Below are 19757 nucleotides of genomic sequence, written 5' to 3'. Positions count from 1 at the left end.
CTGCATTATGGAACCAGCTCCCCCACGAGATCCGCGCCCTCCGGGATCTTTACCAGTTCCGGAGAGCGGTGAAGACGGAGTTATTCCGCCAAGCATTCGACAACTTGGATTGAGCATGTAGCACTTTATAGTCGCCATCCTGAGTAGGTTTTACTGAATGTAAATTGTGATTTTAATGTTATATAGATTGTTTTACTGTTTTACTGTTGTACGCCGCCCTGAGCCGCTTCGGCGGGAGGGCAGGATAAAAATAAAATAAATAAATAAATAAATAAATAAATAAATAAATAAAATAGAAATTGAAACAAAAATCTGTCATGGGAAATAATCCACACCAGTATTTAGCTCTTCATTCTTGTTTCTTTCACAGTTTGTCAAGACAATTGGTATGGACAAAAAACCCTTTCACCTGATTGGCTTCTCCATGGGTGGAATGATAGCTGGGGTTTACGCTGCTCTTTATCCATCGCATGTCCGCTGCTTGTCCCTCCTTTGCCCAGGTGGTAAGTGGCTGAGTTCTTTTTCTTTAGGGTGTCTTATTGGGTCATGCAAACAGAATGCAATTTATGTCAGTATGACAATGGATAGTTATGACTAAGGGTCTAACAACACATTTCCACCACCACCCAAGTCCTCATAATCCACATGTGAGTTTTTCACTGGTAAGTGAGACTGCCCCTGGCCATGTACAATGCATACTGCAGTTGCTGAAAATGTATGCTTTGAACGGTTTATAACAAACTGACATTTTCAATCATATTTTAACTCAGAGAACAAACACCTCTTGGCAGTGGTTGTAGAGGTGTCAGTAGTTCACAAAATAGAATTTTTGTTCACAGGACTCCACAGCTTAGAAGGAGCATTGCTGGCAACTCAATTCCCTGAAACACAAGTCCTCATTTGGATCAAGACTATGGTGCACAAGGAAAAGGGGCTTTGCACCCCCACCCCAACACACTGTCCTCCCAAAGTGAAATGGGCCCCGGGGACACTCTTTGCCTTACTGGGGGGTCTCTATATATACTGTTAGCCTATAGGAAGATTTTCCAGCGGGGCAAATAGCACTCCCTTGGGACCATTCTGGGTCAGAAAAACCGCACAGGGGGGTAACAAGGCCCCATGTATCATGGTCCTGATCCAGATTGGGTACCTGTGCAATTGGGAACTGAGTTCCAGTGGGAAATTCAGAAGCATACATCTCACTAGGAGATCTCCTGGCAGACCCAGACTCAACCCATCTTTGTGCCTAGGGCCTAACCATTCATCAGGTTTTTATCATTCTTTTTCTCATAACTCCCCTATTAAGGCCTATAAATTAAAGGGAATTATGATAGACTTCATAGCATGAATTTTTCTTGGGCAGCCTACAAATCTGCATCTCTCAGCTTTCTCCCTCAACCCATCTTAGGGTTGCCAGATCCAGGTTGGGAAACTCCTGGAGATTTGGGGGGTGGAGCCTGGGGAGGACAGGGACCTCAGTGGGGTCCAATGCCAGAGAGTCCACCCCCCAAAGCATCCATTTTCCCCAGGGGCACTGATCTCTGTAGTCTGGAGACGAGCTGTAATTCCAGGGGATCCCAAAGTTCCACCCGGAGGCTGGCATCTCTAACCCATCCCCATAACTTTTGCCTCCCCACCTCCCCTCCCCACCTCCCTCTCTCCCCTGGCCCCAGCATTCCCCCCTCCTGCAAAATTCAGCTTTTGCTTGTTTCTCCCCCCCACCCCCCATCACTGATTAACTCTTCAACAGCATCATGACAAACCATCTTCTCAGAGCTGATCTAAATCAATTTTCTTTTCTTTTTTTAGGATTGATGTGTCACTAACTTGTCACAGGTCTAATAACCTGTGCATTGTCTCCCAATTCATAGGAATCCGGTATCAAGGAGGTTATGAGTTCATTAAGCACTTGAGAGAGGTGGAGAAGTCCGTCAGTGTGGGAAGCCCTCGCCTCGTTTCTTTGACTGAGGGGCAGGGAGAAGAGCTCCTGAAGCTTGGCTTATACCACCCAAGCATAGCACAGTTGCAGGTAAAGAAGGGGCACGTCAAAGGCTGCAGTGCTCTGGCCCCATCTTCCATTATAACGTTGCAGAGCTTTGCACATCTGTCTGTCACTCCTCTGTCACTACTTTGCTGGTGTGGGCAGGAGAGGCACTGACTAAAATCTGAGAGGAGGTGGAGGAGGAGGAGAAAAGGAGGAGGAGGAGGAGGAGATTGGTTTTGTACCCCGCCCTTCACTACCCAAAGGAGTCTCAGAGTGGCTTACAATCTCCTTTCCCTTTCCCTCCCCCTCCCCACAACAGACACCCTGTGAGGTAGGTGGGGCTGAGAGAGCTCTGACAGAAACTGCTCTTTTTCAAGAACAGCTGTGCCAGAACTATGGCTTGCCCAAGGTCATCCAGCAGGTGCAAGCGGAGGAGTGGAGAATCAAACCCGGTTCTCACAGATTGGAGGTCACACACTTAACCACTACACCAAACTGGCACTCGAAATTGTGTGGAGGGGTGTCCTGCAAACCTTTGTCTGCAACTGAGAGACACCCCTCCCCCCCAAAATCCCTTGCCGCTATGGACTGCACAGAGATATCTCACAGTCATTCCAATCCACTTTTATTGGCCAGGAATTGATTCTATTTCCACAAAGGGTCTTAAACTATCATTGTTAAGAGTTGTCGCTCAGGCTAGTAAACGTATATTAAGAGGCTGTCACATAACAGACGGGTTTTCCAGTCTCAGCATGTACTGTCTTCAGGAAGGAACATCTTGCTGCTTGACAGAAACTTTGTATCTCCTGCTACTCTGACTCAACTGTTTTTCCTTTTCAGCTCCTTAAGGGATATCTTGAGGATGACAGACCACAAAGGATGTTCTTCATTAAGAGTAAGTGAAATAGGAGAAATACAAGCTACCTGGGCCATTTCTAGGCCAGCTCTGGGTTGGGAAATTCCAGGAGATCTGGGGGATGGAGTGGGTGGGAGGGCAGGATTTGGGGAGGGGAGAGACATCAAAAGGGTATAATGCCATAGAGTCCACCCTCCAAAGCAGCCGTTTTCTCCAGGGGAACTGATCTTGGTCATCTAGAGATCAGTTGTAATAGTGGGAGATATCCACATGGCACCTGGAGATTGGCAGTCTTAGCCATTTCACAGACTACACAGAGCAAAGTTTAACAACAAGGGGACTCTGGAACAGGAAGCAACAGCTAGCTGCTTCTCCAACCAATGTCCAGAAGGGCTTGTGCAGAGAAACCAGAGGTTACAGATTCAGCCTTATTTTCCTGACTCAATGGTAGATGTTTATCTAGCAAGAGAATCCCAAGGGTGTTCCCTGCACATGCTCTTTTAGATCACTTAGTTCAAGATAAAACAAAGGCAAGCGTTCCTAATGATTGCAAGATGTACACAGGCTGCAGTCACACGGGCAGGAAAATGTGGGGGGGGGGGGAACGTGGCTGTTTGCCCCGGGGCAAAATAACGCACGGTTGTGCGAGCAGACATCCCGTGGAGGTCCCGTGGTAGGGGGGAGGTGCCGATCACACCACAATCCTGCGGCGCAGCAAAGAAGCAGAGCGCTGCGGCAAACAGGTGGTGCGCATGCCCCATTGGGTGCTTGTGTGCATCCCGAGGACACTTGAAAAAAAACACAACCTTTTTGCGAGGGGACATGGGCGGGCGCCGGATGCCATGGGATTCCACCGGAAACGCGATCACGCGCCCGCCCTTGCCCCAAGGTACTAGTTTTTTACCGTGCATCTTCGGAGTGAAGCCTCGGGTAAGCCACGGGAGCTCTACGCTTCCCAGATGTGGCGGTGATATCGTGCCCGGAAAATCCACCTATCTTCCGTCTCTCTAGCGTGCCTAATGCTCCGTGTGACCGCAGCCACAATTCTTTTTTCAGAGACAATTGACATGCCAAAGGTCTACATATAATCCTCAACTTTAGTGTCTGAATTTTCCACTGATTTTCCTGGCAAACTCAAGTTTTGTACAAATCTAAGCAAACTTCTCACCATTGTTGGGGTTGTAGCTTTGGCCCAGTGGTGCACACTAAGGTTGCGCCTAGGAAGGGGGTCGTTGAGTATTCTAGTGGGAGGCCAATCCCTAGAGCTCTTCTTCACTCTGTGGCCCTGAAATTTGCTGAAGTGCTGTGCAGAGTGAAAGGGTCAGGATGTTCATGTTAGGGAATGGTCACTTGGACCAATGGAGGAGTCAGGCTATGGACAAGAGAGGAGGAATGCTAGGGCATTTTGAAGGAGGAAGCAGCTGAGAGAAAGCAAGAAAAAACTGAGCAGAGGGCTGCAATCACACACACACTAAATAATCCACTTTCAATCCACTTCCAATGCACTTTCAAACTGGATTTTGGAAGTTCACACAGTAAAATCCAGTCTGAAAGTGCACTGAAAGTGGATTATTTAATGTGTGTGATCGTAGCCCTGGCTTCAGGAAAAGTCAGTGCAAAAGCTTGAGACAGAAGGAAACGACAGGTTCGGCCTGAAAGAACATGTATGCGGCCTGCTTAAGACATCAGTGAAGACACATAGGATCTGTATCAGTCCAAGATATATAAAGCCTCAGTGGTTGCCAACCTCCAGGTAAGGCCTGGCCACTGGTGGGGGATTGGGGAGATAGGGTTGCCAGAACCAGGTTGGGAAACTCCTGGAGATTTGGAGCCAGGAGAGGACAGGGCCCTCAGTGGGGTACAGTGCCATGGAATCCACCATCCAAAGCATCCCTTTTGTCCAGGAGATGAGCTGTAACTCTGGGGGATCCCCAGGTCCCACCTGGAGGCTGGCATCTCTCTCTCCAGACCACAAAGATCAGTTCCCCTGAAGAAAATGATTCCTTTGGAGGGTGGACTCTATGGCATTATATCCCTCCCTAAACTCCACCTCTCCATCTCCTGGCTCCACGCCCAAATCTCCAGGAATTTCCCAACTTGGAGCTGGCAACCCTAGTGGAGAGGGAGACCTAAACAGCCCTACCACACTGGCTTTTTTCTGGAGGAATGCACTGGAACAGAGTTTCGGAACCTCTTTGACAATATTCTTTTTAAAATGTTTAAAAATTCATGAGTTTTCAGTATGCAGATTGAAAACTTCTTTTACGTCTTGAGAGTTCCAACACGTCTTTTTCCAAAAAAAGCCATACTAAAGCCTATATGGAATTGAATAATAGGATAATTTTAAAGCCAAGTTTAGCATTAACTTACTTAGAAAATCGTGTGTTATTGGTTCTTATAACCCACGTCGCTGCCTGCAGAGATGAGGTAGGTGGAAACCAGAGACAGGGCTAGGGATGGGCATGAACCAGGGAATGCAGCTCATTAGGTAAATGAACTGGTTTGGTTTCTGACGTTCAAGATGCAGTAGAACCCACCCCCCAGCATGCTAGAGAGACCAAACTTGCAGGAAATCTCCAGGTGACTCTCCTCTACCTGCCCTCCAAGTTTGATGAATATTTGATTAATGAGGGCTGAGTTATGACCCCCCCCAAAGAAGGCGCCCCCATCCTACATTGTTTCCAATGGTGGGGAAAACCAGCCAAAAAAAAAAAAAGCAAGGGCAATAGAAGCCCAACAGAACAGAATCAAAGCCCCAGAGAATCTCTGTAGTAGAAATTGAATGGGGGGCATTTTTGCAAGCCCAGCAAAACCAGTGCAATGTGCCCAGCAGAACCAGTGCCACTGTGGCAGTGCAAACCCAACAGGATAACAGTCAAACCAGAGAATCTCTGCAGTAGAAACTGAGTGGGGGCTTTTTTGCAAAGCCAGCAGAATCTAGTGCCATTTTGGTAATGCCAGTTCAACAGGACTGATGTCTAGCACAGAATCACATTCCATGCAAGGGGGGGGGGGGTTGCAAGCCCAGAAGAACCCAATTACAATGTGGCAATGCCAGCAGGCAAGGGTGGCATTTTGCAAGCCCAGCAGAACCAGTATAATGTACAGATTGCCCAGCAGTACCCGTGCAATCACTGAGTGCCCAACAGAACCCAGTGCCACTGGCACTGCAAGCTTAAAAAGACTGATCTCAAAGAGTCACCAATCCAAGCAAGGGGGCTGGGATTTTGCAAACCCATCCCGACAGTGCTTTTTCAGTGAAAGCACCTCACCTTTGGACTATCTTCCCCCTTGAGGCTTTCTTGATAACCCCTTACAGTCCCTTCAGGCACCAGGAAAAAATATTTCCTTTTACCCTGCTTTAACTGAGGGGTTCCATCATCATTGTTTTAAAAGGTATGTTTCTAGCCTATTTATTTTAGACTGCTGAATGTTGTTTTATGCTGTTTTTATGCAGCTGGCTTGTTGATGACAGCATAAGAACTATCAGCTGTTTCTGAAGGGTATTCCTTTTTAAAAGGAAATGTACAAAGTTGCAGGATGCCCCGGGCTAGCCCAATCTCAGCAGGTCTCAGAGACTAAGTAGGGTCGGTCCTGGTTTGTATTTGAATGGGAGACCACCAAGAAACCCAGGGTTGCTATGCAGAGGCAGGCAGTGGCAAACCCCCTCTCTTCGTCTCTTGCCTTGAAAACTCTATGGGATCACCATAAGTCAGCTGTGACTTGACAGCACTTTCTCAACCAACCTTGCAAAACCACCTGAAATATTGTTGCCCTGATCCGGTTGGCGCAGGCTAGCCTGACCTCATCAGATCTCAGAAGCTAAGCAGCGTTGGCCCTAATTAGTAATTAGATGGGAGACCACCCAGGCATTCCAGGGTTGCTATGCAGAAGAAGGCAATGGCAAACCACTTCTGTTTCTCTTTTGCCTTGGAAACCCTAAGGGGTCACTGTAAATCGGCTGCGACTTGGTGGCACTTTACACACACACAAAGTGGACCTCTGATGTGTAAATATGCTGCTGAAAGCCAGTTTGGGGTAGTGGCTAAGTGCACAGACTCTAATCTGGGAGAACCGGGCTTTATTCCCCACTCCTCCACTTGCAGCTGCTGGATGACCTTGGGCAAGCCATAGTTCTGGCACAGCTGTTCTTGAAAAAGAGCAGTTTCTGTCAGAGCTCTCTCAGCCCCACCAGGGTGTCTGTTGTGGGGGGGGGAAGGGAAAGGAGATTGTAAACCACTCTGAGTGAAGGGCGAGGTATAAATCCAATCTCTTCTTCTTCATCTTCTGATGGGCTTTTGGGTTTCCACATTCTGCTAGCTGGCAAAATAGGCATCTTATTGGTGGCCCATTTGAATAGCTCTGAAGATGTACATTGGTAAAATGGATGACGACACTAACTCTGATTATTTCTTGGGAAAGACTTTTTAGATCTCTCCAGTGAGGAGTCCAGGTACAGCCTTCAGGAGAACGCAAGCAAGATCAAGGCTCCAACCGAGATCCTCTGGGGAACGTATGACAAGGTAAGGCACCCAGACAAGAGGACCATCTGTAAACACCAATTAGTTGGTTTCAGTAGCATTTTTATTTCCAGCGGGTGGTAGTTGTAGGGAACTAGAAGTATGAGACTGCTGCATCAAACATCCCAGTTCCTGATCTCTGTCATTCGTTCCTGAGTAGCATGGGTGTAGAAATAATCATCTGTTGGATCAAATGAAGGAAACAGCTGGGATGGGAACCCACGAGGCTGCCAGTTTCTAAATCTGACTCAACCATGCACCTGCTATCGCAGACATCAATAATTAAAAGCAGATTCAATTATGCCTACAAAATCCCAACCACTGAGCATCATATGCCTAATGCTTAAGTCCAGACAGTATACACTTTAATTTCACTTCTGCTCATCTTGGCTCTGGAATTTAAGGCACCACATTGCCAACATTTTGGTCTGATCTAATAGAACAGGTGATATGGATACTGAAGGGAACAGTAAATTTCCCTGGAGACTGTGACATTGTAGGATGGCGCTTACAAGTCAAGAATGAGAGCTCAACTCTCGACATATTTAGAACTTTGCAATAATTTCAGCCTGCATGCACACACAGCTGGCTATTATTGCACAGTAGCAGTCTTTCGCAATGTGTCCGTGCAGGAAAATCTAGATGCAAATGATGGTCATAGTGCAACGCTGGCAATGTATCCAATGATGTACAGATGCAGCCATGGATATCAGATTTATGCTGCATTCCATCTAGATATCATATGACCAGTATCAGAAACAAGATGGGCTCCAAAACAGTTATGAAAATGTTAGGTTAGGCAGAAAGGAAAACTCTGTAAGATGGAGGCAAGAAAGGGAGAAACATATTAACAGCCTCAACATAACTGAAATAGCAGAAGGAAGCTGGGAAAATTGTCGACCGTTGCTCCTACTGAGTCTAGAACTACATCATGTCTTGAAATCTGCTTTAAGACCTCCTGAAACTCTCCCACGTTGAATGAGTTGCAATGCAGTCCAAGACAGAACACCAAGCAACGAAAGATAGATCCTAGGGAAAAGACAGAATATCGCACAATGAAAGCAGCCCCACTCACATGCTTTAGCTCTACAGCAGGAGGAGCTGGTGGTAGAGCTCCTGTACTCAATGCAAAAGGTCCAGGTTCCATCCCTGGCATTTCCATTTCAAGGATCTTAAGTAGCAGGTGCCCTGACCTGAATGGCCTAGGCTAGCCTGATCTTGTAAGATCTAAGAAGCTAAGAAGCTGGTTAGCACTTGGATGGGAGACCACCAAAGAAGCCCACATTCACAACGCAGAAGCAGACAATGGCAAACCACCTCTGAACTTCTCTTGCCTTGAAAACCCTACGGGGTCACCATAAGTTGGCTGTAACTTGACAGCACTTTCCTCCACCACCACCAAGTAGTAGGTATCAAGACCTTTTGCCAGTCAGAGTAGACAATACTGAGTTAGACAAGCCAGTGTTCTGACTGAGTATAGGTCAGCTTTATAAAGGTGGAGCTTGTGTGGAGTGCGTGTGTTGGGAGCATCTACAAAGTTCAATTGACAAAAATAATTTCTGGGTCCAAGAGAATCCTGGAAACTATAGTTCTCTGTCAGCGCCCTCAAAATACAATTCCCATGATTCCAGAGGAGGATTTGTGACATATACTAGTATAAAATTGATCTAACTTTTCAGCACAGCACAGACGAAACTTAAGACCTTTCATTCAACTCATCCACATATCCTATCATTGCCCAAACCCTCTCCTACCAGTAGAAGATGGTCTTCCTTCTACTCTGTATTATATCTACGATTGCCAACCTCCAGGTGGGGTCTGGAGCTGTCCCCAAGTTACAATTGTTCTCCAGACTGCAGAGATCAGTTCCCGTGGAGAAAATATGATACTTTGGAGGGTGGGCTCTATGGCATTATACCCTGCTAAGACCCCACCCCTCCCAAAATCTTGCCCTCAATAGGCTCCACCACCAAATCTCCAGGAATTTCCCAACATAGAGTTGGCAACTTAATTATATCCTAGCCCCAATTCCTGAGGGAAATCACAACTGCCCTGTGAATGAGGTGGTGGAAAGCTAAAAGAGAAGGTAAATGTGCTCAGCTGGTTCCTAATAAGTTAGCTGTTTCTTTTAAATAAACAATTAGGTCTTTTTTTAAACTATAAACATGGTATTACTCTAGTCTTGGTCTTAATCTAGCACCATCTGATCCTGCTTCTGTTTGCGGTGACAGCTCTTCTCAATTGCAAAACACTTTCCCGCAAATTGTTTCAGGACTTGAAATGGTCGATCCATATTCCCAACTATTCAACATCTTTAAAATGTAAATGTGCAGATTTAAACTGAGTTTGTTGCAACCCAGCAGTAAGATGTAAAAAATTGCTGCAGATGCATGCTTCAGAGGGTGCATTTTTTCTGGTGCCGTTCTTTTGCTTGTAGAAATCTAGCAATTTGGTCACTGGAGGGTGGGGAAGAAAAGTTTTGGTTCATTCGAATTTGAATTCAGTTGTGTTTTCGTCAGAGAGCTTGCATGCTTCCTTCCACTTTTCAGCACCTTCTCATCTTACACTGTTTCCATTCTGTCCTTGTTCAGATACTTAATCCCTGTGGAGCAGACATTTTAGCCAAAGCCATTCCTCACTGCCAAGTGTTCATATTGGACCGATGTGGACATTTCATAACCATAGACAGGCCACAGAAATCTGCAGAACTCATCCTGGAATTCCACATTTCAGTCTGTGGCACAAAGAAGACTAACTAGTTGGCACAAACCTCATGTGAACATCAAGCCAGGTGGAGTATTCAAAGCCACTTTCCAGGCTGGAAAAACTGGACCTAGAAGGGTGGAGGGGCTGTATGGGCTTCTCCTATTGTTTTGAAGATGATGTGGAAAAGATGTCTCTCTTTCCCCTGCCCCAGACTGAATTTGGGGGTTTGATGCTCCAGTCAACTTCTTTCTTTCTGCACATAGCAACCTGCAATTAGGCCTTGCTGGTGAATTGAGTGCAGGATATAATAGTAAATAACAGGGGTCATTTCGTAGAAAAAGAGGTGCAGGAGCTCATTAGCATAACTAATTAGCATAACTTATTTGCATATGCCACACCCTCTGACATCACCGGAAGTGTGTCAGAAGGCACCACTGGACTGTTTTGGATTGCTAGCTATTGGGGGGGGGATGGGACGTGCAGATCTATCCTCGCAGAGGGGGGAGAGCTTGTACCTGAATAAAACTTGGTCTTAAAGGTGCCACTGGAGTGTTTTGGATGGGGGGGCGCGCGGCGGAGCTCTGCAACTTACCTGGCTGCTTCTTGCTCTGACTGAGGGCTGCTGGGAGCAGGGGGTGGGGTTTGTTGCATGTGCCCACCCCCTGGGCTCTTTACTGCCAGAGCTCCGCTCCTGCAGGAAATGACCCCTGGTAAATAAATATTAGAAGTGTGAGGGATGAATAACTACTTTCGAATCATAACAACTTTGGGGCCATTGACCCAGTATGTTTTTTTATCCCATCTTTCCTCCATGAGACTCTGGGTGGCATATTTTTTTTCCCTTTTTATCCCCAAACAACCTCATGAGGTAGGTTAGGCCAATAGTGACTGAACCAACAGTTCTTCCATGGCAGAGTGAAGAACTGAACAAGGGACCTCCAGATACTTATCTAACCGCTATACCATACTACTCACTTAAGTATCTTTTGTTTTAGAAATAAAGGTGCTGTTTCTTACTTCACGCTTCTTCCAATTTGGTGTAGTGTTTGGTTCCAGTTTAATGTAGTGGTTAAGTGAGCAGACTCTAATCTGGGAGAACCAGGTTTGATTCCCCATGCCTCCACTTGCACCTGGCTGGATGACCTTGGGCAAGCCGTAGTTCTGATAAGAGCTGTTTTTGAAAAAGAGCAGTTTCTGGCAAGAGCTCTCTCAGCCCCACCTACCTCCCAGGGTGTCTGTTGTGGGGAGGGGGAGGGAAAGGAGTTTGTAAGCCACTTCGAGACACCTTTGGGTAGTGAAGGGCGGGGTATAAATCCTTCTTCAAAATTCAGCCAGGATGGTGCTAGGACAGAGAAGGTTTGCTCCCAACGTGCAATTACTTTCACCATATCTCCCATATTCTGTGACTGCCCACAATACATTGCAAAAAGCCTTGCTGCCATCCTCCATCCCTTTAGCTACTGATGTTCTCTTGCTACATCCCAGTCTTCTCACCTCTGTCCATAGTTCAGCTCTCAAGATGTTCCACCTTTATTGTTATTGAAACCCATCCTGTGAATCTGCTCCCTTCTGCATCCAGTCCACTCCTTCTTCCCTTTAAAGCTATTCATGGCCTTCATCCTCTCAATCTTTCTGGCCCCCTCACAGTATTTGTTACATTTCAGTCACCCCAGCCACCCCAAAAGTATGCTGGTCCTAAAAACAACTCTGCTCATTCTCCTGTGCTGTTGCCTCCCACAAATCCTGCTCAGAATCCCAAATAAATGTCAGCCTTCCCTTCACATCCCTCCTCAAAGCTCACCTCTCCTGTGAATTTACCTAACCCAGCAGGGCCACAGACCCATCTGAAATGGAGCTTAAATATATCCCTATTTGATTACATTCATGGCTGCGATCATATACACTAAATAATCCACTTTCTTTTCTTTTTCTGAGCCCCCGGAGGGAATTTTTTATTATTTTTTATCCAACTACAAAACTACTACAGAAAAATGGGAAGGGAGAACTACATATATAGGATAAAGCAAAAGAACCCACTACTAACTAAAAACCCAAGAGAGGAGATCCTCACTAGCTTAGTTACAACAAATCTTCATTTCATTTAGATTATTATAAACTGAGAAACATTTATATTACTTTCTTTTTCTTTAACTCTTAAATTTAACTGTCTAGGAACAGTACCCCCAATCATCCCATTTCAGAGTTCTCAAAGGCACAATTCAGAGTCCTTCAGCCTTCACTTCTCCTTTCCTCGTCTATTCCACAACTTATAAGGACTTTTTGGAGCAGCTGCCCCTTGCTCTGTCAGAGAGTCCTCTCCGGAAGAACCCGAGTCCAGCTCGCCACTAGACTTGCTGTCCTCTTCTTTTTTCCCGTCCTCTGGTCTTCCCAGCTGAACCCTTAGGAATTCTTGAGCTTTCAGAACAGAGTCAATCTTTTCTTTTTTATCCTTGATCTTGAAAGTGACGTATTCTGGAAATAGCCATTTATATCCAATTGAGTTTGTCTGAAGAAAAAGCACAAGCTCTTTGTACTTCTTTCTCCGTTGTCTTACTTCAAATGGAATATCCTTTAGCGTTCTGATGGTATTTCCCCCCACTTTCAGGGGTATTCCAGCGACCGCTTTCAGGTAAATAATCCACTTTCAATGCACTTTCCAACTGGATTTTACTGTGTGAACTGGCAAAATCCAGTTGGAAAGTGGACTGAAAGTGGATTATTTAGTGTGTGTGATGGCAGCCCATCTCTTGTTACTCTCATCACTCCCTTCACCAGCTTCCCCTGCTGAAATTTAGAGTGCAAGCTTCTTGGGGGCAGGAAACTCTCTTTCACTGTGTTACTCTACAAAGTACCATATATCATGACTGTACTAAATCAGCATACAATGGTTCCTGAGGCTCTATGACTAAGGAAAACTGGGTTAAGGGGTTTGATGTGCCTGATACGATTCTTGGCTGCTCTCACTTTGCTGGACGTATCTCACTGATCTATGAAAACCGTGAGGAGAAAAAGTTATTTAGCATCCATAATATTAAAGGCTAGGACTCAAGTGTCTGCAAATTCTATTTCCAGAAGCATTTCCCCCTCTATTTCTGCCTCCTGCAATATTTATGTGAGCATCCCCCTGCTGAGGGGCCGAGAGACCTTCCAGTCCAATATGCCATGGGGCAAAGGGGGCTGCAGGAAGAAAGACCTGAGGAAGGCTGACTGTGGCCAATTTCTCTCCCTGATTTAAGCCCTGCCCCCAGTGCTGTGTGGCATGTTGTACTGGAGGGATTCCCCAACCCGGAACAACTTTTCAGGGGAGGGGCTTCAGGAGAAAAGAATTTTGATCCAGGCCTATGCATCTTCTATGATGTGGACATCTCAATTAACTGGCAAAAATGGCCATCTCTCAGATCTCTGAAGAAAAAATAAAGGTAGACGAGAGAACGTTATCAAACAGACTTCCCACTATGAAAGCTGACAAAGGGATCGCCTTAAGTCTCTGGAATCTCCACAGTGCCTATGTTTGCTATGCCGTTCAAGAACACATGAGTTGCAAGGAAATCCTGTCCACTTACTCTTCTATGGAACTACCTAAGAGAGATGTAACTTCTGCCAGCTTTCTTGTGCAACCAGAGTGCTAGCTATCCTGTAATTATGAGTCACTATTAATAAACTTATGCTGAGCACAAGAAGCTGAAGCCCTCATTCATACATGAAGAATGCTCCTATTACACCCTTGATTCTATTTAGACCTTGCCTCTTTTACCCAATAGAAACTCAAGTGGGCAGGTATCAGCATCAAAACAACATTTTTCCAGCTGCACCCAACGCTCCAACAAGTTCTACGCCGATGATATGGCACAATCCCTGTGTCAGTAACTTGGTTAGAAACAGTCATGGCGAGGGTGGGGCCTGTTGAATGATAAACGATAGGGTATGAACTACACCAAACAGATTTGGCATTTCAAAGTCTCGCATGATTTTCAAGTTCAAGCTCCCCCAGTGAAGCTGATAAGAAGTAGACTCAGTACAGACAAAAAGGGCTGCCTTGCACAAAGTAAACAATTTACAAAATGTACTACCAAATTGAGGTAGCTTTCAGAAAACGATTCAATAAATTCATGGAGCACCCAAGTCTATCAACAAGCATTAACCATGACCACTATGGATCAGGGACTGCACAACTATATGTCCTTTCCTTTGAGTAACAAAAGCAGAATTGTGCACATTAGTAAAAATAGAAGAATTATGCAGAATAGGAGAAAGCATACAAATATTCTTGAAGTACCAAAGGGCTCTGGGGTCTCTTGACACAGAATTTGAAGTACTTTTGCACGTCATTTCAGATTTTCAGCCCATTAGGGATGCCAGCCTTTGGAGATACCCTGGGGTTATAGGTCATTTCCAGACTACAGAGATCAGTTCCCCTGGAGAAAATGGATGCTTTGCAGGGTAGACTCAATGGCATTGTACCCCCCTGAGGTCCCTGTCCTCCCCAGGCTCCACCCCCATATATCTAGGAGTTTCCCAACCTGGATGCGGCAACCCGACCCCCACTCCATCCCCACTGGTGGCCGGGGGGGGGGGGGGGGAGAGGAACCTAATAACCCTAGCCCAAATTATAAATATCTTATAACAGTAAATTCCTCGCATGTCAACTTTCTTCAGAGAAACTCTCATAATTCAGCTCAAACTGTGCACCAAACTAATATGTCTATGAGACATCAGTGAATGAAATTTCTATGCGGTTTAGAGATATTAATAGCCCTATCAGCTAAATTTCCCAACCTGTAGGTGAGGTCTGGATTTCTCCAGGAATTTCAATTTATGTCCAGGCCACACAGAACAGTTTTCCTGGAGAAAATGGCAGCTCTGAAGGATGGACTATGGCACCACATCCCTGCTGAGCTCCTTCCCCAAACTCCACCCTCCATAGGCTCGACCCCCAAATCTCCAGGAATTCCCCAACCCAGAGTTGGCAACCCTACTACCTAAAGACCTCCAGGCATGTATAGGTCTCTCTTCCTTTATTCCCCCCTTCACTATAATCCTGTTTAACAAGCTGAACTGACAGAAGATGATTACCTCAGGACATGGTAGAGATTTGATCTTTGGTCTCCACAGCACTTGAATTACTATACTACCCTGGTTCTCATTGGATCAGGGCAGTAGCACGCCGGGTGGGGGGACTTTTCTTTCATGCCTTAAAATGAGAATTGATTTGGTGTAATGAGAATCAGATTGCTTTCATCCCACCACAACAAAGGCAATCAGATCACATTATTTGCTTTCCATTTGACTCATGTTCTCCTCCTTACCCACAATAATAATCCCCAAAATTGATGTAATCCCAGTTTCAAAACCAGGAATTAACTATCACATTAAAGAAGCAGCCAAACTGCTGACAGAATTTAGAATAAGTCTAGAGGCTGATGCCAGACAATTATGGGATGTGGAGTTTCCAGCACCCCAGATGAGTTAGAAAAGATAAATGTTTAACAATAACGTGGAATAGGAGAGTGGTGTACAGGTGGTCACTGGTTGTTGACAAATGTATGTCTTGAGCGAACACATTGACATCACGTCCGGGTTCAGGCCGGAAATGATGCTGCGCTATCAGTGATTTCCCTCCATTCCCTCCTTCACCTTACCAAATAGTAGTGGGGGACCAGGTATGACTTGGCAGCCCTATGTCCCTTCAACCACAAAGATATGATGCCTCCTCTAGTGAGGTAGGTAGAAGATGGGTAGTACTGAGAGTGAGTGTGATATTGCAGTTAGCCTAAGGTTTGAAGGACCCAGGTTCAAATCCCTAGTCTGCCATGGAAGCTTGCTGGGTGATTTTGGGCCAGTCACACACTCGCAGCCTAACCTACCTCATAGGGTTCTTATGCAGATAAAATTGAAGCAACAAGAATGATGTAAGCCACTTCGGGTCCCCAGTGGGGGAAAAGGCAAGCTATAGATATTTAAACAAATAAAATATTGCCTCTTTGCCTTGGGGAAACACACTGGTGAGCATCACCAGAAGTATCACAATGGGGATTGATCCAGATGCCTGTAACACCCAAGCTGCTGTCATCTGTGAGTCAGAAATTAGGGCAGGAATGACTACCAGCAATGTGGAGGTTGGGAAATTACAGGCAAAATGACACTGGGGGGGAGAAAGTAGCCCTGGGGGCAGTTAGGGGTGCTAGTCTTCAGGTAGGACCTGGAGATCTCCTACAACTGATCTTGTGAAGAAAGTGGCTGCTTTGGAGGGTGGAGTCCAGTGTTCCCTCTACGATGAGTTAGTGTGAGCTAGGTCACAGTTTTTCCAGCCTCCGGCTCACACATCTTTGTCTTAACGCAGGAAGGATGGGTCCAGAGCAAACCAATTTATGCAGTAGCCAAATCGCTCGCTCACAACTTGAATGCCAGTCGCTCACAAAGTGGAATTTTTGCTCACAAGACTCCACAGCTTAGAGGGAGCATTGGTGGAGTCTATGGTGTTTGACTCCACTGAGGTTCATCCCTGCCCCAAACCCCACCATCTGCAGGAATTTCCCAATGTGGAGTTGGCAACCCTAGGGGCACTGCTTACACACACACATGAGCTCTCTCTCTCTTTCTCCATTGTTCTTCTCAGTTATTCTCAGTTTGAAGGATGCCAGAACTCTTTGTCAGGTGCTATATATATTTACATGTAAGATTCCATTTTTAAAAAAATATATTTTAATTGTAATTTAAACTCCCCCACCCACCCCTTTTTTTTTAAGGAAGCGGGTGAAAGACACAGGTCTGCAAGGGGACACTTGGGCACAAGATCTGAGAACTAGAGCGGCATCGCAGTCCAAACTCTAAGCTTGCTTCCACACCAGGACTTCTTTGGCACTCTTGAAGGAATCCTTTCCCGAAGTCAGCTGTGAGTAGAACTGAAACAGTTCTGCAAAGCATCCCCAGGGCAAAATCCGTTGTCATGTACACTTGAAAGTAAGCTCAGTTCAACGGTCCCACTACTCCCTGCAATTGGCACTTAAAATGTGTTGCTTCCCAGCCCTGTCAGGATCTCTGCTCTTAACTGTTTAATTAATTACTTCCTATTCACTTGTGAAAAGACCGTTTATTAGCTCCTTTCCCCTCTGTGTGTGACATGCTTCCAATTTATGGCGACCCTGTGAATTAAGGAGCTCCAAACATCCTATCAGGGTTGTGGCTTCTTTTATTGAGTCAGTTTATCTCCTGTTGGGTCTTTTTCTTTTCCTGCTGCTTTCAAATTTTCCTAGCATTGTTATTTTTTCCCAGTGACTCTTGTCTTCTCATGATGTGACCAAAGTACAACAGCCTCAGTTTGGTCATTTTAGCTTCTAGGGAGAACTCAGGCTTGATTTGATCTAGAGCTCACTTTCCTCCAGGGAGACTTTAATTGCTGTTTTTCTCCCCAGTTACAGAGGTGTTCCTTCATTTTCTTTTTCACAACCATAATGTTGTGCAATTATGATCACAGAAATAAAGAAAAATATCACTTTGGGTGGTAGAAAAGAGCAAGAGTCCAGGAGCACCTTGAAGACTATCAAATGTTGTGGCAGGGTTATGAGCAGGGGTCATTTAGTAGAAAAAGAGGTGCAGGAGCTCATTAGCATAATTAGCATAACTTATTTGCATATGCCACACCCCCTGACCTCACCGGAAGTGTGTCTGAAGGCAACACCCACCGCTCAGGCTCCACTGGACTGTTTTGGATTGCTAGCTATTGGGGGGGGGGGAATGCGCAGCTCTGGCCTCACAGAGGAGGAAGAGCTTGTACCTGAAGGCAGGCTGGGGGGGGGCCCTCTGTAACTTACCTGGCTGCTTCTTGCTCCTCGTGGCCCGACTGAGGGCTGCTGGGAGCAGGGGGCAGGGCTTGTTGCATGTGCCCACCCCCTGGGCTCCTTACTGCCGGAGCTCCGCTCCTGTGTGCTCCCGCAGGAAATGACCCCTGGTTATGAGCCTTCGTGAGTCACTGCTCACTTCTTCAGATACATTCTAGCTGAATTCAAAGGTTATATTATTGAGCTACAGAGGCAGGCAATGGCAAACCACCTCCGAAGGTCTCTTGCCTTGAAAACCGTACAGGATCACCGTAATTCAGCTGTAACTTGATGGCAACAAAAAACATTAAAGATAATGTCATTTTGTCAGATTTGGAATTGGTCTTAACCTTGTTGCAATGGCTAAACTAATCCTTGCCGTTAGATGAGGGGAGGGGAACAGACCCTCCAGGTCCAGGAGCCTGATTGAATTCTGTCTGGGATAATATTGTGCCCATTAAATTAACTTACCACCAAAAACATTTAAAAAAACTTTTCGAATCGTTCAAATAAGTTTATGGAATATTGGGCTATGTTCATAATGTTCTGGAATGATAAGACTATAGAAGGAATTTCTCCTAATGTTTTCTATGACATACTCGGAGCAATCCCTGGGTGGTATTTATAATTTGAGGAACTAATCAATATTATAAATCATTTTTTGCTTATTAAAATAGCAGGGATATCTGGGATATTTTTCTTGTTTATGATGATGGGGGGGGGGAATCTCACCAACTGCATCTAGGCTGGCTACTGTGTGAATCAGGATGCTAGACTAGGTGGGTCATTGGTCTGATCTAGCAGGCCACTCCTGTTCTTAATGTAAGCCAGTTTGGGTTCCCTAAACTTGTTGAGCCTTTGGGTATTATTGGAATTTTGAGACAGGGTGGTGGGTGCTACCACAAAAGCATTGCCACAATGAGACATTAAAAAGGTTGCAGGGACCCAAACCAACATCCTCCTATAATGGGGCAGCTGTTTCCAAATAGGAACTCCTTGCAGACCCAAAGGTTACCTTCCAGACCTTCTAAAGCACTTCTTGCTCCATGTATGTGGAGGAAAACCAGGACTGGCTCTTTGATTTGGGAAAGAGATACTTTTGTGAAGAAGCATGCAGGAGCTAGAACACACATCAGTGGGCTCAATGCCACCCATTGGCACAAGGTTGAAACCAACTGTTGCTGTTGTTAAACCTGTTGGCAGCATTCAACACAGTTGATCATCAGCTACTGATCCAACGCCGGCCAACACTGGGATTCAGAGGTCTGCCTTGCAGTGGCTTTCCTCATTCCTTCAGGGTTGGGGACAAAGGGTGGCAGTAGGGGAACAGCTGTCCCGAAGGCACCTGCTGGTTTGCAGAGTGCCCCAAGGGGTGGTACTTTCCCTGATGTTATTTAACATCTACATGTGCCCTCTTGCCCAGATTGCCTGGAGGCATGGGCTAGGATGTCACCAGTATGCAGATGACACCCAGCTCTATCTGCTGTTGGGCAGCCAGCCTGACTCTAGAGTGGGAGATCTGGACCTGGTGTTACAAGCCATGGACTTAGACTGAGCCGACTGAAATTAGTTGAGGCGGTCCAGGGCTAGGGATCCCACTCCTGACCTTTAACGGGGTGCTGCTGGTGCCAGCCCCAGAGGTTAGGAGTCTGGGAGTGCTCTTGGATGCCTCCCTAATGGTGGAGGCCCAGGTAGCAGCCACTGCTAAGTCAGCCTTCTATCACCTTTGGCTGATCAGGCAGTAGGTTCCCTTCCTTGAATGCAACGACCTGGTGACAGTGATCCACGCAATGGTCACCTCAAGATTAGATTACTGTAATGCTCTCTACATGGGGCTGCCCTTGTCCCAAATTTGGAAGTTTCAGCAGGTACAG

At 45.9% G+C, this 19757-nt stretch overlaps 1 protein-coding gene across 1 annotated transcript in view; it reads left to right on the top strand.

Moving 5' to 3' along the window:
* The window catches only part of LOC107119605 (monoacylglycerol lipase ABHD6-like), a 27462-nt gene extending 17036 nt beyond the window's left edge, over window positions 1-10426 (top strand). Inside the window, exons 5-9 of the mRNA XM_015422125.1 lie at window positions 371-503; window positions 1872-2029; window positions 2825-2879; window positions 7263-7363; window positions 9952-10426. Of these exons, the coding sequence (XP_015277611.1) occupies window positions 371-503; window positions 1872-2029; window positions 2825-2879; window positions 7263-7363; window positions 9952-10119 (615 nt within the window). The 3' untranslated portion in view covers window positions 10120-10426. The remainder of the gene's footprint in view (window positions 1-370; window positions 504-1871; window positions 2030-2824; window positions 2880-7262; window positions 7364-9951) is intronic.
* The last annotated feature ends 9331 nt before the right edge of the window (window positions 10427-19757 follow it).

This window comes from Gekko japonicus, unplaced genomic scaffold (assembly GCF_001447785.1).
Source record: "Gekko japonicus isolate JY-2015 unplaced genomic scaffold, Gekko_japonicus_V1.1 scaffold292, whole genome shotgun sequence".
Classification (NCBI taxonomy): Eukaryota; Metazoa; Chordata; class Lepidosauria; order Squamata; family Gekkonidae; genus Gekko; species Gekko japonicus.
The sequence above is the reverse complement of the archived record's forward strand: the minus strand, read 5'-3'. Positions and strand labels throughout refer to the sequence as shown.